The 20,566-nt window shown below is 43.3% G+C and overlaps 2 protein-coding genes across 4 annotated transcripts in view; one reads left to right on the plus strand and one right to left on the minus strand.

Annotated features, from left to right (window-relative positions):
• Window positions 1–970: 970 nt before the first annotated feature.
• On the minus strand, window positions 971–3,644 carry LOC123832077 (artemin-like). Its single transcript, XM_045859589.1, has 2 exons — window positions 3,110–3,644; window positions 971–1,002 (listed from the first exon to the last, which is right to left on the minus strand). Exons 1-2 carry the CDS (start codon window positions 3,642–3,644, stop codon window positions 971–973), a joined length of 567 nt encoding a protein of 188 aa, XP_045715545.1.
• Window positions 3,195–20,566, plus strand: part of SMAP2 (small ArfGAP2) — a 44,774-nt gene continuing 27,402 nt past the window's right edge. The window contains exons 1-4 of one of the 3 annotated variants that reach the window (XM_045859308.1): window positions 3,195–3,745; window positions 12,635–12,691; window positions 12,895–12,970; window positions 13,303–13,406. In XM_045859308.1, coding sequence (XP_045715264.1) covers window positions 3,643–3,745; window positions 12,635–12,691; window positions 12,895–12,970; window positions 13,303–13,406 — 340 coding nt within the window. In that variant the 5' untranslated portion in view covers window positions 3,195–3,642. The remainder of the gene's footprint in view (window positions 3,746–12,634; window positions 12,692–12,894; window positions 12,971–13,302; window positions 13,407–20,566) is intronic. The other 2 variants (XM_045859309.1, XM_045859310.1) reach the window with 2 other exon arrangements.

Here is a 20,566-nt window from a genome sequence, read left to right on the forward strand (position 1 = left end):
CTGGGTCAGGAGCGCACCTGAGAGTTTGCAGTGCTACCAAGTCCCCAGGCGAGGCTGATGGCGCCAGGTTGAGGACCACCTTTGGAGAACCACTGAACGTGAGGATGAAAATGCAATAGGCTATGATGGCAAAGCAGAATGATGGAGTCTAGGTGCTGATGGCCTTGCCAGGCAGCTGAGTTGATGTACACACCTGGTCTGCCTCTGGATTTCTTGTTCTATGAGAGAAATATAGTCCTATTTGTTTAGTTTTCAAGCAAACTTTGTGGACTTTGTGGGGAGGACAGAAGAGGAGAAAAATCTAGCAGGATGTTCATCTGAGGCTAACTTAGCATGGGGTAAAACCTGTTTCAACAGCAAATGTTTTGCGACATGTCTTAGAGTCTCATGGATGTGGACATAGTAGGAATGTGGTTTTTTAAAAGATTTTATCTATTCACTTTTAGAGAGAGGAGGAGGGAGGGAGAAAGAGATGGAGAGAAACATCAATGTGATGCCTCCAGCTAGGGACCTGGCGACCTTTTGGTTCACAGGCCAGTGCTCAATCCACTGAGCCACACCAGCCAGGGTGACTGTGAGTTTTTTAAATATTAGGTTAATTAAAAAAAATTTTTAAAGTCAAAGTTAAACATGTACATAGTTTAAAAAATCTAGTTATACAAGGCTTCTAATGACAAATGCTAATACCCTCCCCACACCTACTTACTCTGATTCCTACTCCTCTGAGGCGATTGTTTTCAACTTTTACCTATTGTTCCTGGAATTTACAAATTTCAGCTTTGCTTATCCACATATTCCCATAGAAGATGAGAATTCAGATGTCTTGTCCTATATCCTCTCCCTCTCCACACCAGATTCTGAAATCTGTCAGTGCTTCATCTTGGCGTTCTCACTCTCCAGAACTGTGAGAAGTGCATTTCAGCTGTTTTTAAGCCACCCAGTCTGTGGTATTTCGAACTGAGTAAGACAGTCACCGTCTTGAACAGTTGATGCTTGACATGCCTGAGGGGAAAAGAATCAGAGGAGTCTCAAGACAGGGAACAAATGCTGCAGGCGTGAGGTGACACGCATCCTTTCTCCTCACACTCATGAGCCACACTCAACTAATGGTAAGAGGGACAGGAAATAAAATCCTACCAAGTTCCCAGAAGGCAGACAGCCAGGCATATTTTGTGAAGAGCATTAATTGTTGTCTATTAGTCACTATGCACCCAGAGCTGTTCTAAATATATTACAGATGTCGTCTCAGTTAAGCTTCACAACAGTCTTATAAAATAGGTATTATCAATATCATCACAATCCCCGTTTTATAGATGAAATAACTGGGGCACAGAGAGGTGAAGCAAGCTGATCAAAGTCACACAGTCGTGAAGGCAAGGATTTAAACACAGTCATCTGGTCCCTTAGTCTGTGTGCTTAAACCAGCAGACTTCATTACATGGGAAAACGTGAGAAGCGCTGTCACAGATGATGGAGAGTCGTTAAAGGATTTAAAGCTGGAGGGCGTGATTCAATCCGATTTGTCATTTAGGAACTCTCTCCAAAGAGTGAGGTGAAGGATCAGTTTAACTAGGGCTAGACTAAGACAGGGAGGCTATTTGCCTAGTGAAAAGAGGAAATAGAGGATGTGAACCGAGGCACAATTACTACAATAAACTGGGTAAACTTTAGCTTCTGTTTCATCATTTCTTGAAAAATGGTTATGCTCAGACCTATCTTGATGGGTTTTCCTGAGAACTAGAAAGGACAACACAAGCAGAACTCTGACAGCAGTGAGGCTGAAATCGCTGGAATCGCAGACACCGGGGTTAGAAACTCCGGCTCTGCTCTTCCCTGGATGGGGCCATTGTTCTAAGTCTCAGTTTCCTCATTTATAAAATCGGTGTTAAAGTAAGAAAAGTTAAATAGGTTACATAGTAAGAAAATAGATTGTAAACTGATGTCAGGTTGAGACAATTAGCTTAGAAGGAAGGCAGAATTCCTTCTAGACAAAGGGCTGAGATTTTCTGTAGGAAAAATACCTTAAAGGACTTTGTGCTTATTAAAGTCAAGCCTCTTAGGCAAAGCTAAAAGAGGTTTCAACACAGGATTAAATTGTTTTGATTAATAAAGTAATAGGAAATTTTCATTTTCCTCTGATGAGATTAATGTTTTGAGGGAAGCCTTGTCTTGGGAGAAAGCGGAGAGATGGAGGAGAGGGTTTCGCCAGAGGCCCGATAACTGAGATCTGCTTTCATCAGCTTCCCCATCCATTCGTCCCCTGATAGCCAGTGAGGTTTTTAAAACTGTGGATTGGATCACTTTGTTTTCTCTTCCCCAGAAAGTGCCTGATAGTTAAGTTGGAAGTTGCTCAGTAACAATTTGCCGAATGAGTGAATGAATACATTTGCCAGATGGCAGGTGGATCCCTAAAGAAAAGAACAGTCATTGAGAAATTCTTTGTAGCAAAGGTGGCTTTGGGCAGTTGTGTTTAATCATTGTTTTTAGGTAGTTGCTAATCTGTGGTATGCTGTAATCACCCCTTCTCTCTACATCATTCCCTCCAAATAACCTGCAGTAAAAGTCTGCTGCACAAAACTGGACTACTTGGGGAGGATTTAAGGAATGGAAAAAAAGAAAACATCTAAGCACCAGGCAAAAAACACACAAACCAAAGATGGTAGTAAGTCACAAGGGGAAGGCAAATGAACAGGGGGACCCAGAATTCAGTGGAAGCAGCCATTCCAAGTGAGAGCTGGTCAGAATCCTCTCAAAATTTGGGGAGGATATGACATTTCCTTATCGTGGGTTAGAAGCTTGGCCGTTTTATTTTACTGCTGAAGGAGAGAATAAGCCAGAAGTCTTTGGGGTATCCTTAACCTCCAGGTTACATAAGGATGATTATTTAACTCTCAGAGATGATTTGAGGATTATATTACAATAATTCATGTAAAGAGATTAGCACAGTGCCTGGCACATAGTGAGACCTCAGTAAAAGTTCATTGCTGTTTTTCTTTACTTTCTCTCCCTCCCTCCACTCCCTTTCTACCAGGCTCCATTCATTCTTTTCCAAGGGCATGCATGGGGCGTGCTCTCCTCCCTCCGCCCCACCCCAAGCCCCGCCCCTCACTTCTGCCCGGATTGGTTCCTGAGAGGCGGAGCCCAGGGAAGAGCCCAGTACGAAGTGGTGGGGGCGGGACGCATGCGCGGGCTGGGGCTGGGTGGAGGTGGAGAGGAAGAGCTGCCGGAAGTAGAAGGCAGGGGTGGTGGCGGAGCAGGCGGCAGCTGCCTGGGAAACCGAGGCCCGGGACGCACCGCACGCAGACAGGCAGAGAAGCCGGGTGGTCGTCTCTGTGCCCGGCACCCAGCAGGCCCGAGACCACCCTTTGCATGGGCCGAGGGTCCCTGGTCCGGCAGCTTTCTCTGGACTCGAGTCTTTCCCTAAGCCCGCCAGGGGGCGCCGCGCTGAGGGGCTGCTGAGGGGCTGCTGAGGGGGGCGGGCGCGGCTGTCCGGAGAAGGGGCGCGGGGCCGGAGGAGAGGGCTCTGCCCCGCTCAGGAGGTACCCCTGGGCGGGGAAGCGGGAGTCTTCACCTACAGACCGGGGCAAGGTTTCTGGGGGCGAGGAGGGCGCGTCGCCCTCTGCCCCCGCCGGCACCCTGGCCATGACGGGCAAGTCGGTGAAGGACGTGGATCGGTACCAGGCGGTCCTGGCCAACCTACTGCTGGAGGAAGATAACAAGTTTTGTGCGGACTGCCAGTCCAAAGGTAGCGCATCCTCCCCACCCCCACCCCTGACGGGCGGGAGGTCCTCCAGCCTCCGGGCCGCGCCTGGGAGGTGGTCTGTGTGGGTACGGTGTTTCTGGAGCTTAGGCCGCCCCAATCATCCTAGATGGCAACCTCGTGCTACTCTTGCTGCTGAGCCTGCTAGGTGTTCTGCAGCGCCGGGATTGGTGCGGAGAGAGGTTGTGAGGGCGAGTGTGTGTGTGTGTGTGTGTGTGTGTGTGTGTTGGGGGCTGACGGTGGGGGTGGAAGTGGCGTGATGTGTGCAGGTGAGTGTGTCTGTATTTCAGGGCTCTGAATGTGTTCTGAGTTGTCATTCCAGAGGCAGCCTAGAGCTCCCAGCCTTCCGCTTGCAAAGCTGGGGGTGAACTGCAGTGAGTGTGTGAATGTGTCAGAGGGAGAGGGAGAAAGGGAAAGAGAGGGAGGGAGGGAGAGAAGGAAAGTAAGGTGATGATGATGGGGAGGAAAAGTGCTTAAATGATTTTTAAAGGTGGTGATTTTGCTGCTTGCCTTTTGGTTAGCAGCTCCTTCTGTCATTTTACAGACTTGCTGAGTGAGATCTGACAGAGTGGCTAGGTGGCTTTCTTCCTGGATCTTTGCAGTGGGAAACTGCCTTATGCAGTGACACAGTGCGGATTTCTAGACAGCCTGGCCTTGGCTTGTGGAGTATGTTAGGGGCCTAATGTGTGTGTGGTGGCAGAAACTAGCAGATTGTGGCCGTGGTGTAGTGTAGGATCCGTTTAATCACTGGAGAGAAGGGAGCAAAGGATGCATTGAATTTGTTGCTTCCATGACGATTCCCTTCTAAAGGTGAAATATGATTATTATAAATTGGCAGAGTCATAACCACGTTTTCTGTTCCCTTAAAGATTCATGATTTGATCCAATGAAAATCAGTATGATAGGGAAACGTGCTTATTAGTAAAATGTTTGCACTTGTAATTTATAGATACAGATGTCTATAAATATTTAGTTTCCTTATTTTCTACCTGAAGTATTTAGAATATTGTAGGAACTGGGACTTTTTGTTTTCTTTGGTTGGGGAGAAAGAGGTAGTTACATTTTGGGAGCTGTTGTTAGTTTACTTCTGTTCATAATGCAGTGGATTTGTCATATAGTGTATTAGGCATATAGTGTACAAGAGGATTCAAATGTATTTGTACTTATCAATATTGAGAAAGGAAGTATATGCATAATTGATGCTTCCACTAATTACCTTTTATTTTAGAAAAATAAGGTTGTGTGAGGAGTACGGGGGATGATACATCGATGCTACTGGACACCCAGCAGTCTATTTTAGGGCCCTCTACCAGATGGAGTGTGTCGTTGGGAAAGCAGACCCCCAGACTTCTTTCCTGAATTTTTGCATTAGCAAGAACTCCTTTTCCAAAGTGCTTTAGAATCAGTTTATGTTGAGGAGGTTAATTTCTTTAAGTTGGCTCTTGCTAGATCTTGTCCTAGATCTACAGAAAGATTCTCTTTAAAATTTAGGAGTGTATCTCTTGGCTTTACTCAAATTCCCTATGTCCTCAGTTGACAGATCTTGAGTCACAGTGAAGCAACCCACTGGAGTGAGCATGCTCCATTGGGGAGTTAGATGCCATTTTGATGACTGGTACCACCCCCACGCTCCCATTTGTCATACCACTCTTATACTTACTCATATTCCAATGAAATACAGCATATGGGAGAGAGAGTTTGATTAATCACTTCTTCCTCTAAATTTTCCATTGTTCTTTATCAATACTGTTATTGGGTGTCAGGTAATGAAACATTAGTTAATTTTTTTTTGAATTTACTTTTAGAGAGGAGGAAGCGATGGAGAAAGAGGGGAAAGAAACATCAGTGTGTGGTTGCCTCTTGCATGCCCCCTACTGGGGACCTGGCCTGCCACCCTGGCATGTGCCCTGACTGGGAATTGAATGAGGGGTCATTTGGTTTGAAGGCCCATGCTCAATCCACTGAGCTACACTAGCCAGGGCACATTAGTTAATTCTTAATGAGAACTCGCAACTGCTGGCTTGTAAACCTTATTAACTGCTGTTGATGGTAGAATCCTGGTTCCTGAAACAATTTCTTTTTATAAATTAGTTTTACGTTTCAGCTTTGTGGCTTCAGTGACCTGGCCACTGTATTAAAATTGAGATGACAGTATGTCAGTCATCATCTTTCAATTCAGTGCAAGAAGGCTTTTGTTGAGGCCTCAGTTTACCCAGTTTGTGGATTATCTGACCCCTGCCACTCTTTCAGCTCTTCTCACTCGTGTGCCCCCTCTTTTTCCCTGACATTGGCTGTCATAATATCATGTGAACAGCTGTCTGACCATGGAGAGAAGAGACATCAGTAGACTAAGTTGTCTGTTACCTGTGGCAAAAAATATATTTAATGGGAGGAGGATTTTAAAAACTGTTGGCTAGAGTGAGACTTGGATTTGAGTTTATTTGTCTCTATGTCTCATGTCTTTTCTTACTCAGAAAATTGAGAGCTAATTGTACAGGACCTGGTGAGTAATTGCTAATCCATTAATATTGAATTAGACGATTTAGCCCTGAACTGCAGGTCTATGAGCAGGTATTTTGGTAATGTTCTGAAAATAACTCTTTGGCTATGACTCTTCTTTTTAAAACCTTATACTTAAGAATGTTATTATCTTTATTTTTTTATTGATTGTATAGAGAGAGAGAGGAAAGGAGAGAGAGAGAGGGAGGGAGAGGGAGAGAGAATCCTCGATTTGTTGTTCCACTTATTTATGCATTCATTGGCTCATTCCTTTACATGCCCTGACTAGGGATCTGACCTCACACCTTGGAGTATAGGGAGGACGCTCTAACCAACTGAGCTACCTGACCAGGGCAGAATATTATTATCTTTTTTTTAATATCTTCCCATTTTGTCACTTGTCTTTCTTTCTTTCTTTCTTTCTTTTTTTTTTTAAGATTTTATTTATTTATTTTTAGAGAGAGAAGAAGGAGAGGGAGAGGTTGCCTGTTGCCTACTGGGGACCTGGCCCAAAACCCAGGCATGTGCCCTGACTGGGAATTGAACTGGTGACCCTTTGCTTCGCAGGCCTGTGCTCAGTCCCCTGAGCTATACCAGCCAGGGCAGGATGTTATTATCTTTAAATACATAATTTATTTATTTATTATATATACTTTTAAAGATTTTATTTATTTATCTTTAGACAGAGGGGGAGGGAGGGAGAAAGGGAGGGAGAAAGAAAGGGAGAAAAACATCAATGTGTGGTTGCCTTTCGCGTGCCCCAACTGTGGACCTGGCCCACAACCCAGGCATGTGCCCTGACTGGGAATTGAACCAGTGACCCTTTAGTTTGTAGGCCGGCACTCAGTCCACTGAGCCATACCAGCCAGGGCTTAAATTCATAATTTAAACATTAGAATAGAGAACAAGAATGTGTTCTCTTTATGTAGTACAAGTTTTGTTGGTCCTGGATTTTTAAAAATTCCCTTGAACACAAGACCCACCAGTTTCTGGGATCTCTAAGGCACAGAAGCGATCACTATGTGGGAAAGGAAGCTGATTTGGCCCTGCCTTAAACAAAAAATTCTATGGCTCGCTGTAGGCCCAAAGATGTGGTTTCCTCACCGTCCCAAATCTTCAAGTTATTGTGACCTTTAGGGTAAATTTTTAGACTGACTTAAGTAGTAGAAGTGATAGGACAAACATACTGAAAATCCCAGGTGTGTCCATGGTGACTCTATCTAGGTGAGGCTGGGTCCTGTTTTATGATAGACCCTTGGTGGCGTCTTACGGGTCCAAGGTTTAGTCTTTAGCTCTGCAGTTCCGCATTTTACCAGTGTGCCTGAAATAACTCCTTATCAACCTCCTTAGTGACAGGTTTAAACTAGACACTATCTTATTTACCACCGAAGGATCTACCTTTCTGATGACCTGAATACTTGTGTCCACTGTTGGGACACTCCTTTCTCAGTATCAAGGTTCGTAAAAAAAATTGAGAGCTGTGTAATGAGCAAAGAATTAAAATGAAAGAAAAGAAAGTAAAAGAGAAAAAAAACAAAAAAGATTTTTAAAAAGAAAAAAGTGGGAGGAAAAGAAAGAATTAAAATGAAAAAAAAAAGCGATGGTCTTGAGGAATATTTACTTCAGACTTTGAAATACCACATGGAATTCTGGAGTCTGACAGAAACTTTGTAATACTTTTTTACTTTTCTCTTCTGCTACTTCCTGTCTCTGAAATGTGTCACCTAGGATCACCTAACCATTGCCTCTGTTTTAATTCCCATTCTATATTCTTAAATTTCAATTTACCATTTGAAAAAGGTAGCACTTGCACATGGTTCAAAATTCCAAAGGTTTTTTTTTAAGATTTTATTTATTTATTTTTAGAAAGAGGGGAAGGGAGGGAGACAGAGAGGGAGAGAAACATCAATGTGTGGTTACCTCTCATGAGTCTCCTACTGGGGACCTGCCCTGCAACCCAGGCATGTGCCCTGACTGGGAATCGAACCGGTGACCCTTTGGTTCACTGGCTGGTACTCAATCCACTGAGCCACACCAGCCGGGGCTCAAAATCCCAAAGGTTTAAAAGGGAATGTGTACTGTGGAAAGTTGTGCTCTTGCCCCGATTCCCTCGCCACCCTTTTCCCTTCCTGGAAGTAACCACTACAGGTAATTTCTTATGTGTCTTTTAGGAGATAATCTATGCATAGACCAGCAACTGCATTTAAATATAGTCCTATGCAGTGCTTTTGTGCAAACAGTGGGTGTAATCCACCCTTCATGGCACCTGGCATTTTTCAATTAATAGTATAACACGGATAACCTGAAGATTTGCAACATCGAGGGGCTTCTTCATTCTTTCCCTTGAATTTTCTAAGGCTATGCCTGGGCTACTTGTTTAAGTTGAACGACATGCTGAAGTGATTTGGAGACATCTGATCTCATTAAAGGCATCTTAGAATATGTCCCAGGCCCATCCATAGCACTAGAAGCCCACCTTTCAAGAGGCAAAGAAGCAGAGGAATGGAAGGAGCTGTAGACTTGATGTCGAAATAGCCATTTAAACTCCTTTACTCTGCTTATTTTAGCTTTGTGACCTTCAGCACACCAACGAACCTTGTCAGTTTAAGTTTCCTCCTTTGAAAATAAAAGTGCTTTGTAAATAAAAGTGTTACACAGATGTAAGCATTATTTATTATTAACATTGCTGATCGTATTTATTTTATCTTGATTTTATTCATTTCCCTCTCTGACTTTATACCCTTAAACACTCTAATTCCTGGAAGCCACAGTTATGATGACTCACCCAATAATTCCCCAGTCCTTAAGCCAAACCATTTCCTACATGTGGGGGTGTTGGCGTTTTTGCCCTTGTGCTTCATGCATGAACCCTTGAGGATGGCCTCCAGGTGCTTCCTGACTCTTTCACACTTGTATGAAAGATTGGACCAGGGAATCTTTGTGTTGGGATTTCCTAATAGTAGTCCTAATTAACTAATCTTTGTGTTGGGATTTCCTAATAGTAGTCCTAATTTTCTAATAGTAGTCCTAGTTAGTTCCGGTAAATTGATCTAGCTTGGCTTTACATTTGTTTTCTGTTGGTAGCTAAATCATTCCTTGTTAAACATCATTCCTTAGAACATAAACTTTCCTATCAATTTTTAATTATTTTAGCTGTATCTATGGCACCTTTTGAGAGGCTAAAAAAATCCCATCCAATCTAGACAACAGAAAGAGTTTTGCTTCCACCTTTAGTCCAACAGCCTTCTCCAGCCAGGATCAAATAGCTTTCTGGGGTTTTACAGCTAATACAATTGAATTCTGACAGTTTTGGTTGGCTTGACACAGTTTTACTGAAAGTAACTTGTCCAATTCCCTATTAGGTTGTCTTTTAATATCAATGTGTTAAACCTGTTCCCTGGGAGATACTTTCCTATTTGTTCTCCTTGTACTTGAAATATCCTGTGGCAGTGGGACAGAGATGACAAAATGCCATGACTTTTAGGGGGAACTCTTTGCAAGCCTGCAGTCCCACACTACATATGTTCATTCAGAAATTATTTCTAAAGCACCCACTTGTGTCAGACACTGGGCCAGGATATGTAGATTAAAAGCTAGGGTCTTTGGTTTCGAGGACTCTACAGTCTCATGAGGAAGCAGAGGTGTAAACACATGAATGAGGCAATGTTGTCATTAGCATTACGGCACTGTGGACAGGGAGAAACGGAAGCACTGCAGAGAGCAAACAAGCTGGCCTCAGGAAGTCGTGGCTTCAAAGAGACGTGTAGGCTGTGTCTTGAACGATGAGCCTGACTTTGCCATGTGGCTTTAGGGGACTTCGCATTCTGGGCAGAAGAAACAGTGTGTGAAGGCTGCTGGGTGTGCTGTGTCCTGTGTATGTGGGTTAGGGGGATCTTTAGTGTATTTTGACTACACGTTTGGGGAGTGGCAAGGGATAAGGTAGGCTGGGGCCAATAAGGTTAAAGTCCTACCTCTATAGCTGATTTGCTCTGCAGACTGAGATTATGAATATGCTTTAGATGCCCATACTACTGGAAGCCTACCTGCTACTCAGATGGAAGCATGAGTATTGTAGAGGCATTTTCTAATTGCTGGGTCATAAGAGAGGTCAGGGTACCATGCCCACAAGATCTCCATGGAAGTGCACTTTCACGAATACATTAAATTATGTCAGAGAAGTCTAGTGAAATGACAGCAATATGTATTATGTCATTTCTGGAGTTGGTGATGTTGGTTTTTGAGGCTAAACATGCTTTTATACTCAAGCAGTCTAAGGGTGCTGGACATTAGATGTGTGCTCGGGGTCACTCAGCGCTCAGGACGTGGAACAGGCAGTGCAGTCTGATCTCTCAGTACACTTTTCAGCAAATCTATTGCTTTCAAACAAATCAGAAAACCACTTTCTGCATTTTTCATCTGATGTCATTGTGGTACGTAGGTGGCAGCTTTCTTGGGCACAGTTGTCTATATAACTGTTCACCACATGAGTCATTGTCTGTTTTTATTCCTTTGCCTGCAAATTCCATCTTGGAAATAATGTCATGCAATTTGTAGCTGCAACACTTTACTCATTATGTACATTGCAGCTGGCCTGTCCAATATGTTATGTTGACGGAACGTACCTGTGCCATAGACAAGGGACAAAATGACTTATGAAACAGCCTCAGACTCAATTCCTTCATATGATCTCCCCCGTGAAAAAGATGCCAAGCAGGAATCTGCATAAAAGACACTTACGTTTTATATTCTAAGCATATTCAATGCCTGACTTGTGTTATTGTGTCTGCTTATACCCTTATCACAGTTGCACTTCTGTTTGAGCACAAGTGGCCAGTCTAAGTAGATTCTAACTTTGAAGAAGTTCTGTTTGGCCTCTGGAATGTGACAGTTCAGCTACCCCATTGAAAAGGTAGGATCAAGTCTATGCAGAGTAGAACACCTTAAAGTGAATTCACTTGTGCCAAATCTCTCTATTGTTAATGACATATTCCTATACACGTTCATTTTCTAAAATTGTAATTAGCCACAGTTAACATGGCCACTAGAACGGAAGCTCCCTGAGGGCGGGGCCTTGGTGCCTGTTCTGTTCGCCTCAGTGTTCTTGGCACCTAGAACCGTGCTCGGCATGGACCAGGTTCTCAGTAAATATTTGAACAAATGGCTTGATTTTTGTCATCCATAAATCCTTGGTTTCTTAGAAGAAATCTTTTATAGATTATATGAATGTTTGATTTTCAGGAAAACTAAGTTTTAAAATATTTTTGAAAGTCAGCGACCCATCAGGGAAACAGAAACCTGTATAGATGGTACAAGCTAGGGGAATTTAATATATGGAGTAAGTTACACAGATGATATAAGAGCTGAGAAGGTAAATGGGCTGATGCGGCCGCCCAGAGATTAGCAACACCTGGGAGCTACTGCACCCCAAGGAAATTAGAAGGTGCTGGTGCACCAAAGGCCAGAAGCCTGAGCCATCTGGTGGGAGCTAGAAGCGTGGAAAGAAGAGCTGTCTGGTGGCAGCTGGAACTCAGATCAAGTAAGGGGGAGGGCGTTACCTGGCTTCCCCGGGCCTCCTGTTTCTCATCCTTATCAGTACCAGCCACTGATGGAACTTACCCAGAAATTGGTTGGCAAGGGAGGTGCCGTTCCCTGTGATAGAGTGGAGCAAGGGTATGATCCGAGTGGAAACAAGCAAAAGCACTTAAAAAAGAATCTGCAAGGCCCTGACTGGTGTAGCTCAGTGGATTGAGCGTGGGCCTGTGAACCAAAGGGTCGAGGTTTGATTCCCAGTTCAGGGCACATGCCTGGGTTGCAGGCCAGGTCTCCAGCAGGGGGCACGTGAGCGGCAACCACATATTGATGTTTCTCTCCCTCTCTTTCTCCTTCCCGTCTTCTCTCTCTAAAACTAAATAAATAAACTCTTAAAAAAAAAGGAATCTCCAAGATGTATTGTTTCTTCTTATAGTAAATAGTTGAGTTATTTTGGACAAGAGGTAAGAAGGTAGATACAACCTTGTGTGCTTCTAAAGGATCATAGCTGTTGCCAAAACGATAATTACTCTCAGGAAGTGATGTAAGGACTCTGTCATTGCCTATATAATTAGGGTGCATGACTACAGAGATTGGCTTCTGTTGAATCTGATCTGACCGTTGGTCGCTGCCAGGCATGATTTATTGTTTGGTTACTCAGAAAATAAGTTCCCACTCTGTCAGTTCTGGGAAGCCTTAGCAGGATGTATGTGCATTGAGTTTGTCCCATCTACAAACTGAAAGACTTGAGTCAGTAACACGTGCACATTAGTCTTTCTTTGATAATTAAGGTAATTGCAGTGGAGCTGATTTTCCTTGTGCCACATATTTTAACTGGTCTTGTAGGTTTGTCTGTCTCCGCCCCCGCCCCACCCACGTCTTCAGATGGACTTGCGGAGGGAGGTAAGATTACTGGATTTATCCATACTTCCTTCTCTACAGGACCTGAAAAGTCTTTTACCTCATAAAGAAAGTTTCTGCTGTTCCAATTAAAGGCAAAACTTCCCAAATTATTTTTACTGTTTTTTCCTCTTGATTATAAAGTGTTTAATGAGTTCCGTGAAAAAAGTTCAGCGCATTCTAGAAGTACTTTTTTTGTCAACCAGGTCACCTGCCTTTGGGCCCCTGCTACGTTAATGGAATTGGTGGAAGTAGGCCACCAGCAGAGGTTTCCAGTGGAGTGTGAGTACATTTGCTTTTAGGCTATTTTCCACAGAGGCCACAGATAAGGGGCCCTCGTTGTTTGAGTGAAAATTGCATTGGTTTCATAGTTTTTCTCTTTTCTCCAAAAATTAATTTCCTCTTAAGAAGCATTACTATAATTCTACTAGTAATTAAAGTGTAATATAAAAAGCGTGTCAGACTGCTTTCCAGAATCGCAGTTTTTTTCAGCCACTTTGTTTCAACGTAAGAGGTTTAGTGAGTACACTGTTTTGCTACTGTATTTGACTCTTCGGTTTTCCAAACTTTCTCCTTCCCTACCCCACTCTTCTGGATCCTGTATCTCCCCACAGGCTTTGTGGATGCTGGTCCATTGACGGCTGCACCGCAGCTCCCTCCCCAGTGGAAAGCCCCAGAGATGAGTCAAATCTGCCTTCAGCTGTGGCCACCCATCAGCGTAAGGTTGCCCTGGCAGTTGTCTTAGTTTGTCCAGCATTCCCCTGACCCCCGTCTCCCCTCGTGTGTGGCTGAAACTCACCCTGGAGTCCCACCTTTGTAAATAACATGTCACCGGGTTGTAATAGGATTTTATTGTTGCTGAGTTTTTTTCATTTTCAAGTAATGTTAAATAGTTTTCTGACCATTTTTGTTGAATGTAGCCCTTTTCCCCACTCCTATTTGTATATTTCCTATGGGTATTTTGTTTGCTTTTAAATGCATATAGAATATGGTTTCTGAGCAAGTACTGGATTTCAGAAGCCACTTGAAGGATGCCATATTGATTTTTTTTTTTACTTCAAATCAAAACTTTCAAGAAAGAGATTTCTTAATCCAAAACAGTGAGGACTGGATTCCTCGGGCTTTATGTCATTTCTCCTTAACCAAAAAACAAATGTGCAACATTCTCATTTTATGATGTGTTGAAAATAGTAGAGCAAATATAGGAGGAAGAGAGACCTACTCTCAGCTGTAGCTGATAAACCTATTCTTCCAGCACAGGGGTTTGAGAGACTAGAATACCTTTTCTTTTTTGCAAACAGCCATGCAGTCTTTTGCAGCAGTTGCTAGTGATGGAAAGACCACCATTCCCCAACCAGAGAGCTTACATGCCCAGATGTGGGTTTACATGTTAATCCTGCAGCGTTGCTTCCTGCAGCGTGCACGAAATACATGTTGTTGTTTACCTTCTTCCTCTTTTCTTGTCTTAGTGGAAGTCCACAGTGTGTGGATTTAGAAATAAATTCTCCAGGGCTCCCAGCCCTGAGTTAAAAATCATTTTAATATTATTTAGATGGTTGTTCTTGTTCTGTACCTTTGAAAAATAACTTCCTACAGAGTTTTCTCTGTGAGCTGGGAACATCTTTTGCTGCAGCATAAAACTCAAGGAGGAAGGGGTGCTGGTGTCTTTTTCTTGTTGATCCTTTACCACTAGTGTTATAACTAACGCATGCCCTCCAATGAGAAGTAAAAAGGGAACTCCCTGTTCTTACCATGATGCTTTTGTTCAAATAGCTGTAAACAGCACGGCTAATGGAAACCAATTTAAGTGTGACAGCTGATTTGCAAAAGAAAGAAAAGATTCAGGCTGTTCTGCTATGTTGAAAGCATTTTTACTGAAAGAATAGCTGATTGGCACTGGGCACTTTGTCTCTCTGAAGGTAGGCACGAGGAGTTTGGTTAGAGAGACTGTTTCTGACCGGGGAGAATTTTGGGAAAAGGTCTTTCTTAGAGTGACTATAATATCGTGCCCAGCATATATGTGAGAGAAGGCATCATTAAAGGCAGCTCTGGAATCAGGAAGACTCCAGAGGAGCTCCTCTGAGCGTTCTGGCTTGGTTTTAAGCCTACTCTATGACAGAAGCGGTATGACAGAAGTGACTCAAAACAAATCGAGGGTCCATATTGTAGGCAGAATAAAAATAGGGCTCAGTGTCATTAGATGTCTTATGTATTTGCAAGGGGCGGGGAGAAGAGAATTGTTACCATGGGAACAGACTCCCAGAGCAGTTATTTTTTGTCTTGTGGGGTTTTTGGTGGTGGAGGGTAGGGGTGAGGTAGAAGAATCCTTATACTTATTAGCTAAACATCATTAAATGTAGTTTCTTTACAAAGCACAAACTTTATTTTTCTGATTATGAAAGTTACTCATATTTGTGATAACAATCATGGAGGGGAATGAAATATAATGATGTACAAGATATTGTCCATATTCCATTTCATCCATTTTTACTTAAGCTTATACCATAATAATTTTATATAATTATTTGCTTAATGGCCCTGGCTGGTTTGGCTCAGTAGATTGAGTGCTGGCCTGTGAACCAAAAGGTTGCAGGTTCAGTTCTCAGTCAGGGCACATGCCTGAGTTGTGGGCCAGGTCCCCAGTTGGGGGTGTGCCAGAGGCAACCACACATTGATGTTTCTTTCCCTCTCTCTCTCCCTCCCTTCTCATCCTCTCTAAAAATAAATAAACTCTTAAAAAATAATTATTTTGCTTAGTATTTATCATAAGCATTTTTCATGACATTAAAAACACCTAAATACATTTATTATGCTCTGTTTGTATATTGTTTGAATATGTCAGTACTTAGCTCCTGCCCAGTTGTTGGACATTTGGGTTTTAGTTTTTCAGTATTTTAAATAATGGTACAATGTAAGCTTTTATGATGCTGTTAGACTGATGGTTGTTCAGAGTTGAGTAGCCGGTTGGGCCCTCTAATTGTCAAATGTTATCAGGGAGTCCTCTGGGTTGAGCCCATGCAGAGGTGGCCTTGCTGGGGGGGACCGTCGTTCTGAACTGCTTTGCAGCAGTGGACACCTGTGGAGGCAAGGAGTGGAGGGCTGGGGAGGGCCCTGGCTTTACCCTAAGGAACAGCTTTAAGGGATATGATCACAGCAGGATGGGCCAAGATATATTCTTATGTCTCACGCACAGTCTTCCACATTGTACACTTCGTATGTGGACATACTGCAGTGCCATTGATTAGCATCTTAGGTTGTTCATACAGGCCTCCTGTGCTTACATTCAGTTCCCTGGGAAGGTGGAGTAGAGGCCCTCCATTGGTAGAAAAGTGATAATAGTGGCTGCATTTTTTTTTTTTAATTTTATTACTCACCTGAGGACATTTTCATACGATTTTTTGAGAGAGAGAGAGAGAGAGAGGAAGGGAGAGAGAAGCATCGATTGGTTACCTTTCTATGAACCCAGACTAGGGATCTATGCTGGGATGGGATGGGGTTGAACCCCCAACTTAGTCATATGTTCCCACCAGTAATTAAAACCTCACACCCTTGGGTTACAGGGACAATGCTCCAACCACTGAGCCACACCAGCTGGGCATGACTGCATTTTTTAAAGGCTTTTCTCGAGGCTGTAAATTCTAAGAAGACAGGGACTACAAGGTCTGTCTGGGAAAAGTCCAGGCATTGTTAATATACTGAGAATGGTTTGCACAACATTGATGGAACCTGGCAGCCAAGGAGAATGGACTGGAATGCGCATGTGTGGACAATGACGACTTCAGTGTATTAATCAGTGCAGGAGGTAGATGCTGCTGAGTGAGCATGTGTACTGTGTGGCCACTGCATTCAAAATGATTGAGCAAGCAAGTAGAGCAGTGAATCTGCAGAAGGCTGCAGCTGTGGGTAGCTTCATCACCACAATACACCCCCTCATGCATGATGCCTTGTGCAGTTTTTTTGGCAAAACATCAAATCACCCAGGTGACTCAGCCCCATTACAGCCCAGATTTGGCACCCTGAGACTTCTGGCTTTTCCCAAAACTAAAATGACCTTTGAAAGAGAAGAGATTTCATACCATTGATGAGATTCAGGAAAATAAGACAGAGCAACTGATGGCGATTGGGAGAACTGTGTGAGGTCCCAAGGTGCCTACTTTGAACGGGACTGAGGCATCATTGTCCTGTGTACAATGTTTCTTGTATATGTATCTTCTTTAAAAAATGTCTCTATTTTTCATATTACATGGCTGGATACCTCTGGACAGACCTTGGATGTCTCATTTATATCTGCAGACTGAACGCACAGCGTCTGGCCCATAGCGTCTAACATTTGCATCATAAACACTACTGTTCCATTAATGTGTGTTCAGATCATGTGTGTGCATACATTGCTTTGTCTTTTGAAAGTCACCTTCATACTATTAACTCAGGTATTTGAAAATCCGTGGCATTCCAGGAAGCTGAGCAGGTGCTTTCACGGCTGCTTTGTGGTCATCCCTTCCTTCGTGCCGTTTCTCTCGTGTGCCCTGGCCTCTGTGTCACACGGAACACTGGAGCCAGTCGAGAAGCTAGCACTCTGTCCTCTCTCTAGGAGTTGTAGTGTGACACCTCGTCTCGGGGAAAATGCAGCCCGGGGTGTGAAACACGAGGCTGAAACAGCAGTCCCTCGGACTCGTGTGGGATGGGAGTAAATATTGAGACACTGTTCTCGGTTGCCGTAGACATTCATGATAACCTTGCAGCAGCTCTGGAGACTGTCCTTGTTCCCACAGGAACAGGTTTGTTTAATCTGAAAAACCTTGCTATGGCTCTTTTGAAGCTATGATTTTTTTTTTCCCCCTAGAGACCTGCTTTGAGTTTATCTGTATGATGTTCTCTTTACAGGCTCTTTCCATTTACATGGCTGGCACCTTTGCCCCACCCTCTTGCACCACACTTTCTGACCTAGATGTCATTATACCCAGTTTTGAAACACTTAGGTTTTGAAACACTGTAGTGAATGTTTTCTTTTTGAAAGGGCACATCGTGACTTTGCTCTCCTCCCTTTAGCCAGGGCTGTTTTGGTGACTAACACTGAGCATGCCACTGGACTAACCATCTGTACTTTGATCCCAGAATTCGTTTCTGTTCTGCTGTTTGTTTAGAAATGAAAGCTCTCTAGCTTGTTTGGATACCCTTGTGATTCAGTGAACCCAGTACCGATTTCCTATGTGTTTGCCACCAGTTGGGGCTCCTCCAATGTGTTAGGAAAGCTGCCGCACACCCTGGTGGAGAGAAGTTCACACGTTCATGGTCTTGTACAAGGTTCGTGTGCTGGCTCAGAAGGTTCTGTGTAAAGCCACTGCCTGGGTGAAAGGCATGAGCTTCCCTCCAAACAACTGGAAAACATTTTCTGTTTGGCCGCTTGTTCTTGAGCTCTAGTGTCTTACACTCTTCTCCGCTTCTAGGCTTCCTTTGAGGAAGAGGCATGTGGAACGGGAGAGGTGTGGATAAGCCTTCAAGCACAATCTCAGATGTCGGGCTTCCCAGCAGCAGCAGAGAGGGAATTGTGTGCTGTAGTAGGAAAGAACAGCATATCAATTTAGTGACCATTAGTCATCACCTCTTTCGTATAACACACACTTGGGGTGTGTAACATACACTTGGGGTGAGTAACACACACTTGGGGTGTATAACACACATTTGGGGTGTATAACAGCGCTGGTTCTAACTCCAGCCCAGCTGATGAGTTTTCTGTGTACTCGGGTAAATGACTTGACCTCCCCGGGCCTTCGTTTCTCCAGCTGTGCTTGAAGTAGGTCATCCTTAAGGTTCTTTACAACTTTGGAATTCTGTACTCTAAATTGTTTGTTACAAAACAAGAGGCTTTTCCACAGAATTGGTATATTCTTATATCTCATATGCTCCAAACTAAGTGGCTTATAAATAGTCCCTCTAGAGCCAGGCCTCTCAACCTCAGCACTCCTGACATTTTTTTTTATTCCTCATTTGAAGATCTTTATTATGCTGCATAGAGTATAACATTAATGGTACTGGCCAAAGAGAAGTCCATTTTTTAATTTTTTAAAGATTTAAATACATTTTTATTGAATTTATTGGGGTGTCATTGGTTAATAAAATTATATAAGTTTCAGGTGTACAGTTCTATAATCCATCAGCTGTATATTGTCCTGTGTTCACCACCCCAAGTCTCCTGCCCTCACCATTTACCCCCCTTCACCCTCTTCTACCTCCCCAGTGCCTCTTCCCCTCTGGTAATCACTATACTGTTGTCTGTGTCTGCATTTTTTTTCTTAATCTTTTCACTTTTTCCACCCGGTTCTCCCAATCCCCCTCCCCTCTGACAGCTGCCAATCTGTTCTATGTATGGATGAGTCTGTTTCTGTGTTGTTTGTCAGTTTATTTTGTTCATTAGATTCCACATATAAGTGAGATCATATGGTATTTGTCTTTCTCTGACTGGCTTATTTCACTTAGCATAATGCTCTCCAGGTCCATCCTTGCTGTCACAATGGTTAAGATTTTCTTCTTTGTTATGGCCAAATAGTATTCCATTGTGTAAATGTACCACAGCTTTTTTATCCCCTCATCTACCGATGGGTACTTAGACTGCTTCCAAATCTCGGCTGTTGTAAATAATGCTGCATTGAACATAGGGGTGCATATATTCTTCCAAATTGGTGTTGCTGGTTTCTTTGGACATATTCCTAGAAGTGGAATTGCTGGGTCCTCTTGACGTTTTGGACACTTCTTTCTTGTGGGCCGGCCTGTACACTGCGGGACGTTTCACAGCATCCCTGGCCTCTGCTCACTAGATGGCAGGAGCACTGCCCACCTCCTGCCTGTTGTGACAACTAAAAATGTCTCCAGACATTGACAGTCACCTCGTGGGAAAATTGCTTTGGTTGAATATCACTCTTCTAGAGGGAAGAGAGTGGCACTGTTTGAATGTGGGCTGTTCTTAATGCCCATCTTTACTTTGTTCCTCTTTGCTTATTACCTATTTGGGGTTGGGGAATGAAGAGTACTCTCATTGGTGAGTAGCCATATCTGATATGGCTCTTTTTAAAGATGTGCATACCCCAAGTGGGCAGGCTCACTTTGCATCTTCGGTGTTTTTCAGAATAGGAGTAGATACTGGTTATTGCAAAGAGGAAGTTAAGGCTTTAACTTGAAGTAATGTCAAAAATGTTAAGAACTAAATGTCCCTAGGGAGTGAAGAAAGTGACTTCTGGAGAACCAAGTTAGTTAGATTTAGCACTTGTTACCTGAAGTGAGGCCATGATTGATGGGGAAATTAGCTTAATTATCATGTCAAGCTTTGAAATATCAGGTCTACCTGCAGACTTTGAAATGATTGTCTGGCTGTTAGCTCAGCAATCCCTCCATGCACACTTCCTCCCTGAGCCTGATGTTAGCTATTGAGGTAGTGGTTGAAGTGTATTAACTCTCTTGTGGGTTCTAATTTTTATTCTTGTTAGGTTTGCTATAAAATGTCAGTTTTAGGTTGAATAACTTCGCATTTGCCCAAATGCTATCTTTTCTTAATCTCTTTTAAATTTACATAATTAGCTGGTTGGGTGCAGAATGATGCTGTTTACTGACTGGGGTAGAGTGAGTTCTGTGAGCATCTTGATGGATGCTCTGGGACCCCAAAGCCATGATGTGATGAAGCTGACACTTGAGCCTGTGTCAGTCGCCATCCCTCGGTCCTGGCAAGCTCCAGGTTCCATTCCAGCTGAGCGTTTGCTGGAGTAATTGGCCACATGGAGCCTTCAAGGCAAACAATTGTTTGTACTGAGATAGTCTCCCTGTTTAGCTCCTAATGAAATAATCTCCTTCCTGCTCCCAATGAAAGCAGCTATTTTTTCTTCCCTC

The sequence above is a fragment of the Phyllostomus hastatus genome, unplaced genomic scaffold, assembly GCF_019186645.2.
Source record: "Phyllostomus hastatus isolate PE091 unplaced genomic scaffold, TTU_PhHast_1.1 phas_scaffold_182, whole genome shotgun sequence".
Lineage (NCBI taxonomy): Eukaryota > Metazoa > Chordata > Mammalia > Chiroptera > Phyllostomidae > Phyllostomus > Phyllostomus hastatus.

Coding starts and splice junctions, on each gene's coding strand:
- LOC123832077 (XM_045859589.1), bottom strand. CDS start 3,644: ATGGCCAGGGTGCCGGCGGGGGCAGAGGGCGACGCGCCCTCCTCGCCC. Junction 1,003..3,109: donor AGGAACCAATCCGGGCAGAA/GTGAGGGGCGGG, acceptor TTTTCCCCTCAG/GCATGTCAAGCATCAACTGT.